Source organism: Dioscorea cayenensis, chromosome 20 (genome assembly GCF_009730915.1).
Source record: "Dioscorea cayenensis subsp. rotundata cultivar TDr96_F1 chromosome 20, TDr96_F1_v2_PseudoChromosome.rev07_lg8_w22 25.fasta, whole genome shotgun sequence".
Classification (NCBI taxonomy): domain Eukaryota; kingdom Viridiplantae; phylum Streptophyta; class Magnoliopsida; order Dioscoreales; family Dioscoreaceae; genus Dioscorea; species Dioscorea cayenensis.
The window spans coordinates 32,520,988-32,530,948 of record NC_052490.1 but is presented as its reverse complement, the minus strand read 5'-3'; the positions used below and the strand labels follow the sequence as shown (position 1 = coordinate 32,530,948).

The window sequence follows — 9,961 nt, the reverse complement described above, 5'->3', positions numbered from 1 at the left end:
TATCTCACGTGTGACCGTGGACCGAACTGGATAACTCCTCTCTCTCTCTCTCTCTTTCTTCAATGTTCTCCTCCTCTCGCCCATCCCCAGGTTCCGGTCCCGAAGCAACCCTTGTCTCCATGTCTCCATGGTTCGTCATCACCTCCTTGGTTTTCATTCTTTCTTGCTCTACATATGTGTTGATCCTTGTTGATTTCTGGGATTTTCTTACAAGAATCTCTTTACTGAATTTTTTTTTCTCATCTAGCTGGTTGTATGCTTGGTTTTGTTTGTTTTGTTTGGATTTGATTGGTTTTTGATGTTTGTCTAGGTTATGTGCATGCTAGAGTTGCGGGTTTGTGGTTATTGTTTGTGTGGCTACTTTGTTTTCTGTTTGATTGAGTTGATGGGATTTGTAGATTCGAGTTGGAGTTTGATTTTGATGTTCTTTTGCTATTGAAAGATTGGATTTTTGGTTGGGGATTGGTGGGCTTGTGGTTGAAAGGAAGTGTTTTTGATCATTTCTGATTTCGTTTTCAGGGTCGATTATATAAATGGAAAAGATTTGCTCAGACGAGAAATTGTCATCTGCCGCTTATGATGTGAGTGAATTTTATCATGAAAAAATTAACTTATTTGTTTCTGCTTTATTGAAGCATGATTTTGTGAATGTTTGATGCTATTTATGTATTCTTCTCTGGAATATTAATATCTTACAATGTGGGATGTTGCTAGGTACAAAGTGAATTCTTAAGTGAAGCCTGTGGCAGTGTATTTGTTGAAGTTATGGATTTTTCATTGGTTCAGATACTTACTTTGACGTCATATGTTAGTCGCAGTTTCATTCGTTTTATTGGTGAGTATCTCTCGTAATTTAAGTTAGTGCTTGATTTTATCTGGAGGACTGGTGTATAATTCAGTTTGTGATTGAGCTCCTCCCTTCATCCTGCAATGAGAGGTTTGGAATTTTGTGCATTGTTTAGTTTACGCTGCTTTCCAAGTTCTTTTAGTTCCATGGATTTATGGCTCTATTTATTAATTTTCATTGCATGAGAATGACAGATTTTCATTCCTAGGAGAGTTATAAAGATATATGTTTGCTACGGAAGAGATAATTCTGAAACTTATTATTTCCACCTGAAAGGTGGTTAACAGTTCATGCCAATCTCAGAATAGAAAAAGTTTATTTTTCTCTCCTTTTTTTGTTCTTTTTTTCTTTTCTTTACTAGTCCATTGTGTCTTTCTTGTAACCTGTATCGAGTTTCTTTTTGTTACTGTACATTATCACGACATGTTAAATTGATCATATTTGTTCATTATTTTTATTGCAGAGAATCTTATGTTCAGGGATGCTGAAAAGCACTCACAATATTCAAATGTTTCTTCATCCCAATGCTATGGAAGGCATTTTCAGACAATCTATCAGGCTGCTGTTGATTGCCCAATGCTTTCAAAGTCCTCATATACTAGAGCCAAGCTTCTTGAACATGAGAGGGAGTTGCAGAGCCAAAAGGAGAACATTTTTGTAAACAAAATTTCTCATATATTACCAATAGAGACAACTTGCTTCTTCATTAGACAAGGGTATAATTCTTCTCAAATATGGGAATCCTCCCTTGCATACTGCTGCTTGGTTCTAAAATTTTAATCTTTTAGTAAGTATGGTTGTCATACTCTGTTGTAAGATATTTAGGAGTTTGTATGTGATTTATTTTTGTGTGATAATGAGCAATCTCCTTAACATAGTGCCTCTTGTTTGAATTCCTCTTCATTAACGCAAAAATGAAAACTGAAACACTTTATAACAAGAGATTATTAACAGGTCATTATGTCAGTCTTGCATATTTGCAGCGAGGCAGCAAGCTACCAACCATTTTTGTCCTTCTTTAAAATTTTGAATCAGATAAGTCTAATGAAAAGAATCAATCGAAGAAATTCTTGTTTGCCTAAAATGTCAGTTGTCTTGATTATTTGACCGCTAATAAAGTACCCTTTTTTTTTGTTATGCATCTCATAACTCACCCTTGTTATCGACTTGAGCAGTTTTTCCTAAACTTTCATATATTTGTTTTAACTCTTTAGTGAGCATCTATCTTGATCTTGTTTGAGATACTACATTTGGCATCTCATAACTCACCCTTGTTATCGACTTGAGCTGTTTTTCCTAAACTTTCATATATTTGTTTTAACTCTTTAGTGAGCATCTATCGTGATCTTGTTTGAGATACTACATTTGGCATCTAGGGTATCCATTACATATGTTAACCCAATCATTGAGTCTTGCAAGCTAGCTTAGGTCATTCTTGCATTGAATTACTAAATCTGTTGCACTTGTTCTGAGGGATAATGGAAGGTTGTGGACTTAAACACTTTCAAAAACAATTGCCCTTCTTGTTGCTTTCCTGACCTTTTTTTAGTCAACTCAAATGTTGTCTGTTGCTCTTACAAATGAATCTTGCTGCAGGGTTGCTCTCTCATGTCATTTCCTAAACCTGGGGAGGAGATTAACGTCAGCTTGTTGGAGAACTTCATGTGCTTATTTCAAATGTATTTGTACACAAGTGCAAGGGTAACAGAGTAATTTTTGTTTTTAGTAGGTTTTAACTTTCAGTGAACCTGAAACAAATGATTTCTTAGCAGCATTTTCATCATTCATTCATTTCCATTTTTTAACCCTTAGGACATGGAGACCATGTAATATGGTTTTCTTATTCTCATTAATGCCTAGCCTGATGATCTGCTTTCATTTCCTTAATTCTTAGGTTCCTAAGTCGTGTGAGACGAACTCTACAAGGGTCTTCTCATGATATTGGGTGGCTGCAGAGAACTGAAGGATTGCCTCCAACAGAGGATGGTACTATCAGATTCATGGAGCTTCTTCATGATATCAGGTCGGTCTTTATTGCAAATAATACCTTTATTGTTCGTCAAGTTGATTTATCTATATTTTTTTTCCCAGAAGAGGAACCCCATCAAGATTGATCTTTCTGCCCCTTTTCTGTTTGCAAGTGAAGTGGAATTACACTAACCCATTTAAAGACCTCAATGCATACTCTATTATTGATTCTGGTATATCTTAGATCAGAAAATGGATAGTCTGATAAAATTTAAAGTCTCTCTTTACAAAGCTAAAACTGAGTGATCTTTTTATCTCCCTTTACTGAATTATCTTACCATTGTTATTCCAAACTTCATCTATATTCATTGCACTGACATAAAGGTTATTTATTTTGGAGAAAGTTGACACTAGACACTTCTATTCGGTTATTTATTGGTATTTTTCATATTTGCATAAATGGTGTAGATTTTATTATTGTTGGTATAACAGTAAAAACAAAAAAAATTAATGGCATCCCTAGAGAAGTCATGGTTGAGGTGGTTCATAGGCATCCAGATTGATTCTTGTTGTTGTGTTGTCTCTGAATTTCAGAAATGGTGAACATTGTCTGCCTAACACTTTGATTTATTTATTGATTCCTGGTGAGATTCTTTTCTTTGTTAACATTTTCCCTTATATCAAACATTTGGTTGGTTTTGGACACTGATTTCCTGTTGCAAATGGTGATTGACAGGCCTATTTAGCAACCATAGTCCTCTATATTTCGTTAATACCAAGAAGTTCTTTTCAAAGATGGGCCTTGCTTGCCATATTGCCAAGATTCATAGCGAGGTAAGTTTCGATATGATCTGCTTAAAATGTTGATGTAAATTACCGTTCATAATTCCACATTGGTTGACGGCATTACACACTAAACTTCTGAATATTTATGTTCAATCCCTTCAGTCATCAGTGGAGAAAAATGCTTGGGAACTAAAGCAATACATTGAGGAGCTATACTGGGGATCCGGAAAGCGAGTATTGCTTCTTGGCCATAGCAAAGGTGGAGTTGATGCAGCTGCGGCACTGTCTCTTTACTGGGCTGACCTGAAAGACAAGGTTGCTGGTCTAGCATTAGTTCAGAGCCCGTATGGCGGCAGTCCCATTGCTTCAGATATTCTTCGCGAAGGCCAGGTTGCCGACAAGGAAGCCCGGCGAATTATGGAGCTCATTATATGCAAACTGATAAAGGTTTTCTCTTAAAATTTAGAATCAGTCCAATAGAAGAGTTTGTTGATCACAGCATGATGATGAATCTTATGTTGAAGTTAGAACATCATCGATAATCTTGAGAATTCTGCAGGGTGACATGCGGGCACTTGAAGATCTCACATACGAAAAGCGAAAGGACTTCATTGAGAAACACAGTCTTCCCGCGGATCAGCTCCCTCTAATTTCCTTCCACACTGAAGCAAGCACGGCCCCCAGTGTTCTAGCCACAATGTCTCACATAGCACATGCCGAGCTCCCATGGCTTCCACTCCCACAATTCTGTTCTGAAGATGAGATTGAGTCCGGCCGCAGGGTGCCTGTCGTCATCCCTATAGCTGCCGCAATGGCAGTCAGCGCATTGCACCTATGGCTGCGGTACGGTGAAGCTAGTGATGGGCTTGTTACACGTTGTGATGCTGAGGTCCCGGGATCAGTTGTTGTGAAACCTGACCGGAAGCTGGATCATGCATGGATGGTTTGCTCCTCACTGAGAAAGGACCAGTCTGAAGCTGATGCTAGTGAAATGTGTGAGGCCCTGTTGACCATGCTTGTGGAGAGATGGAAGATGAAACAAGCTTGAATATATCTGGTTAATTGTTTGAAATATTTCATACATTCCTGCTAGAGATTATGGGTTGATGATCAGCTTTGAATGTGACAGTTGTTGTTATTGTTGTTGTTGTTTAAGTGATTTAAACCATTTTCTCACAGCTCAGATTTTCAATATTTTTGGTATTCTATTTTGTGTGGTTATGAATTTTTTTTATTTTTTTTAAATTATGGATAAGTCATTTGTTAAAGATGTGGTATATCAACATTTCTCTGTTTTTTATTTTGTGCAAGCAGAGGTTCGAGCTTATTTTCTCAGCAGGATATAATTATTTGATGTACGAGATTTGATGACAATAGATTAATGGGTTATTAGCTGATTATACTGTTTGTGCAAAACAAATTTACCAAATAAAATTATAAAAAAAGGTTTTGTCAAACTATGCACATACATATAATTTGTTTACTTATACCTTAAATTTTGGTAATTTTTGTTTTTTTATCTAGCTAACTAAACCTTAAAAATAAGAAATCAGTTAATGGATTAGTTTAATATTATTACCGAAAGAAAAAAAAATTCTTTGCCACATAAATAATTGAATAAAAATTTAAAAATAAAATTGAAAAACTCCGAAAGTTTGGTTTATTGTTTTTCGATTGAATCTAAAACTACCCGGGTTGATGGTTAATAACGGGTGAAACCCAGCAATCATCCGGTTAAAGATGATCTGATCTCGAGGCACATGAAAGACGAAGAGGGTTCAGATATATCGGATTCGGATTATGAAAGTATTGAACCCGACCCGTTAACGTGCTCGCTAAACCCCAGAGCTCAACCACCCACCTCCTCGGAGCCATGGCGACGCGACGATGCTTGGCCGCCCTGAGCCGCCGCCACCTACGATCTCTTCTCTCATCGACCCCCTTGTTCGATTCTCCGCAAACTCTAGTCCCTCATTCCCTCGATCTCCCCGCCTCCAACTGTGCATCTATCTCCTTCGTCGCTGCGCAAGGATTCCAACCATTTCGGTCCGGCTCGCACCGTTGCTTCTCTTCCCCTCCGAGAAAATCCTCCGGAGATGAAGATAGTGAGGAGGAGGAAGATGAAGTTGATGATGATGATGATGATGATGAGGAGGAGGAGGAGGAGGAGGAGGATGAAGGAGAATGGGAAGACGAGGACGATGATCTACCCGCCGCGAAGGTTGGCGGTCAAAGCGGTAAAACGGAAGCTGAGAAGGTGAAGGAGGCGGCTGAGATTGGGTACAAGGTAATAGGGCCTCTCGACCCTTCCGAGAATCCGTTCAAACCATATGAGCCGGTGTTCGCTGTGGTTCAGGTCAGTAAGCTTGTGAGATTTTTGTGGATGGCTTGATGTTTTTCCCTTTTTTTTTTTCTCGATTTATAGTTGTTTTGATGGTCCCCTTTGTTTAGATTGGTTCGCATCAGTTCAAAGTCAGCAATGGGGATTCCATTTTCACTGAAAGGTTGAAGTTTTGCGATGTTAATGACAAGGTATGGTGTTTCTAATGATCCTTTAAACTATTTGAAGCTGCATTTTCGTATTTTGAGGTGAATGTTGATTCTTACTGGTTCTAATATTTACATTGTGAGACAAGGCCATTCTGCCAGTATTCTCATCTGTTGGTTTATCCGCTTAGTTTTACTGATACCTATTTAATTTGTGTCATGAGTCTTAAGCAATAATGTTTTAGTGAATAAAAATCAAATTGTATGTACTTTCAGTTTTCACTTCCAAGCTACCTCAGTACATGTCTTTTTAAAGCTGGTTTTTCTATCATTTTTTGTTTTCAGAGTATCATTGCACTACCTAATTGAACCGCCTCCTACCATGCTTTATTCCCTTCTTATGCTGAAGAATGAGTTAGCTTGTTTTCCTGTTTCTCAAGATACAATTTTAATCAGTATTTCAACTGTTCTTTTCCATTTTTGCTGTTGCTATTAATATCAATTCTTCCCTTTGCTTCTCCGAGTGTTTACAGTGTTGTTGCTTTTGCCTTATCCTCTTATCTTATACAAGCTATTTACTAATCCTTTTCATGCACATGTGCTTGCAACTTATATTTCCACTGAAAGCTTAAAACTGTACTTGAGAATTTTGGAATCAGTTTTATGTGACAGACTGTTAGTTATGGTCTTAACTCTATGTTCTTCGCTGGAAGTACCGTGCATATATTTGTGTAAGTTTCTCTGTGAAAGCTCTATGTTGAGAGCTTTGTTTGTAATAAGCAATCAAGACAGGAAAACCACCAAAATCTCAAAATTGAGACTGCCTGTAGCCTTGAGGTATTTATAGAGTCCAGCTGTAGGCTGAATATCTTAGTTTGACATGGTTGAGTTTTACCTTTTCCTCCTATATGAAACATTCGTCAACCAAATCTAGATAGAGTTACTTCCTTTCCATTTTATTCAGGTTTCACATTGATGTGAGTTAACAATTTCCTTACCCTTTCGATTTACGTCTGAGGCAAAAAAGCAGTTTCTACTGTTGGAGTTACATTAAACCTCATATCCAAAGTTTTTGGAATGATTATTATGTTGTAGTTTACTTAAAAATCAAGGATTTATGTGCTTTTTTCAAGGTTGTGAAACTAATTAAACTTGGTTTGTTAGAATCATGTCCCCTTGGAGAGAGATTACCCATATTGGCTGTAATGTTTACTTTTGGATTTAGTTTACTTTCTAAATAATTCAACTCGCCCTACATCCAGAGAAATTGTTTGGTTGCCTGTAATATTTCATGCTAAATAGCGTTTACCCCTTTTCTTGATTGAATTTTATATGTAAAAGCTGTTAAACAGAGTAGCCTATTAAATTTTATAATGGTATTGGAATGCAATGCCTTGCCTATCTGTTCCAAGTCTCTTCAATAGAGACATCTGTAGTTATTCTACTGAATTCCTTGGGAAACAGTTAACTCATATGAAGACCTAAATGAGACTCTTCCTGTTAATCATAACCTGGCATGTATTCCAAGTCAAAAAAACTCCTTTGAAAAAGTTAATTTCATCAAAGGTAAAATGAGCTGAACTCTCACTATGAATTTATGACAAACTAATGGTAATGGTGCAATCTGAGGCACACAAGAAGGACAATCCTATTGATTCTCAACATGCTCTGCCTGTGTAAAGCATTTTTAGGCTGTTCATAGTGGTCATTTTTATTTTACTGTTACTTTTGATATATTTGCTGCTATTTTTACCACTATGTCCAAGGTTCTCCATTTATAGAACAACGTGCCATAATAACTTAATAAGTATATGTCAGCAGGCTATATCTGCTTAGCCAGCTTTCTATCTTCATATTTCATGTATTATAATAGCTCTAAAAGTTCTATAGGCTTCCTAAGACCTGGTTGTTTTGCTGCAGCTAATCTTGAACAGGGTCCTTTTGCTTGGTTCAAAAACTCAGACAATTGTTGGTAGGCCAATATTGCCTGATGCTGCTGTGCATGCAGTTGTTGAAGAGCATGTGAGTTACTAGAATTTTCCCAACCATTCTGCTTTTTTGTCCTTTTCTTTTTTTCTGCTACTTGTTGATTCATTTAGAAATATGTAATGGATATAGATTTTATTCATGAGTCAGTTATCAGGATAAATACAAATAACATTTGAATTAATTTTGACTTTTCTTTCATTAATGAATAGTTGAAAGAAGCGTGCAAGGAAGCTTGACAAATTATTTAAGCAACATAGACATTTTTACGTTTCAAATTCTTCCCATCAGATAGCTCTCTACTTTTCTATCGAGTTGCAGTAGTTTTGCTTACAAAAGATATTGACACGTGAATTTGGAATGGCTTGACTTTTCATTATTACTGATGATGATGTTGTTGTTGTTATTATTAGTGAGCAAGAATTATCTCAATGACGACCCCACTGACCATTTCCTTCCATACTCCACCTTATGAACATAAGAGGATTGTTTATGTTCTTCATGTTTCTTTCCTTACATCAAATGGTGTCCTTCTCAGGCATTGGATGCAAAGGTAATCATATTCAAGAAAAAGAGAAGAAAGAATTATCGTCGAACCAAAGGTCATCGTCAGGTAGTCTAGAATACTGTAAACTGTTGCACCAATTACTTTTCTAAACACCATTTTATTTTGGTATCAATCATATTCCATCTTTTTTACAGGAACTGACAAAGCTCCAAATCACCGATATCCAAGGAATAGACAAGTCTGAAAATACTGCTGTTGCAGCTGCTTAGTATTTATTCATCAAAGCAATGGCTTGAATAGTTATCTTATCCCACACAGTCTGACTAGGATTTGATATCTTCTTTCATGCCACACCTCAACAATACTTGAATTGAAGCATGAGATAAATCTCCAAGTCTATATCTTTCAGAAGACCTGTTGTCCCACAAGGAAAAAAAGATTGGACTTGTGCCCAAGTAAAAAAAAAAACACAAAAATTTCATTGTTCTTGAGTGTTGCTTGTACTCCAGTGAATTTTGTGTGGCTGAATTTTCTTAGCAACCCATGTATTAATTACTGCTGGGAATTTCATGTTCTCCAGTTCATTTCCATCAGTTTTTCATCCATTCATTTCTAATTCAATTTTATCTTCTGTTTGGAAATCTAGAAATACAGTAAGGCTGAAGCTTGAGCCGTCAAAGTTATCAGGTAAAATTTTTCATGACATTAATTTAATGTTTATGTTTTGTTTTTTTCATAATTCTAATTTTTCTGAAACATTATTTGTTGTCCAGATTAAAAGTCAGGAAAAAGTGTGGAAGTGAACTGAAATATCGACAGGTAACTACATGACCAAACTCTGAATCATTCTTTCACTTACTGAATTGATTGAAGGTGAATTATTTATCATATTTCTTCCTTTCTTTTTCTCTCTTTTTCATGATGTTCCAAAGAATGTGATATGCTTGTGAAAAAAATCAAATCAAACCTCACTTTGGTTGATAAAAAGGGCCATTCTCTACAATGCGCTCCACATTGAAAAGTTTTAAAAGTGAGTGTCTACGTGTCAAACGCACACAATTGGCACGTGGCAAAACCATTACATGTCAACAATGATAATGGATTTGTATTGGAGCTTATCCATTGGAAGTGGACGCTCATGTTCCTTGCTTCCTACTTCGTCAATTTTTAGGGCACCCAACCCATTCTTTTTTTTTTTTTAAAATATATGTTTTGGTAATTTACATTCTTTGAACTTTTGGTGACTTTAGTGCTCCAACCCACTTTGCATCTCTGTTTCACACTCTTTGCTTTCTTTTGTGTGTTCATTTAATTAAATTTTATCTAGTGGGTGATTTGCTGTTGGATGTAATGCTCCCATTTATCTTTTTTGATATATT

General features: G+C 36.4%; 2 protein-coding genes across 3 annotated transcripts; both read left to right on the top strand.

The window, feature by feature from the left end:
- LOC120251692 lies at positions 1 to 4,795 on the top strand. 2 transcript variants are annotated; one of them, XM_039260307.1, is made up of 10 exons: positions 1 to 130; positions 520 to 581; positions 715 to 835; positions 1,311 to 1,563; positions 2,444 to 2,548; positions 2,742 to 2,870; positions 3,410 to 3,459; positions 3,552 to 3,649; positions 3,764 to 4,048; positions 4,161 to 4,795. In XM_039260307.1, exons 2-10 carry the CDS (start codon positions 534 to 536, stop codon positions 4,647 to 4,649), a joined length of 1,578 nt encoding a protein of 525 aa, XP_039116241.1. In that variant the 5' UTR covers positions 1 to 130; positions 520 to 533; the 3' UTR covers positions 4,650 to 4,795. The 2 variants fall into 2 exon arrangements, with proteins under 2 accessions (XP_039116241.1, XP_039116242.1); XM_039260308.1 differs by lacking the exon at positions 520 to 581 and having other exon boundaries at positions 19 to 130.
- A 637-nt stretch (positions 4,796 to 5,432) lies between these two features.
- On the top strand, positions 5,433 to 9,181 carry LOC120251697 (50S ribosomal protein L21, mitochondrial-like). Its single transcript, XM_039260320.1, has 5 exons — positions 5,433 to 5,957; positions 6,053 to 6,133; positions 8,009 to 8,110; positions 8,613 to 8,687; positions 8,777 to 9,181. The coding sequence occupies exons 1-5, from the start codon at positions 5,475 to 5,477 to the stop codon at positions 8,849 to 8,851; spliced, it is 816 nt and encodes a 271-aa protein (XP_039116254.1). The 5' UTR covers positions 5,433 to 5,474; the 3' UTR covers positions 8,852 to 9,181.
- Positions 9,182 to 9,961: the final 780 nt, after the last annotated feature.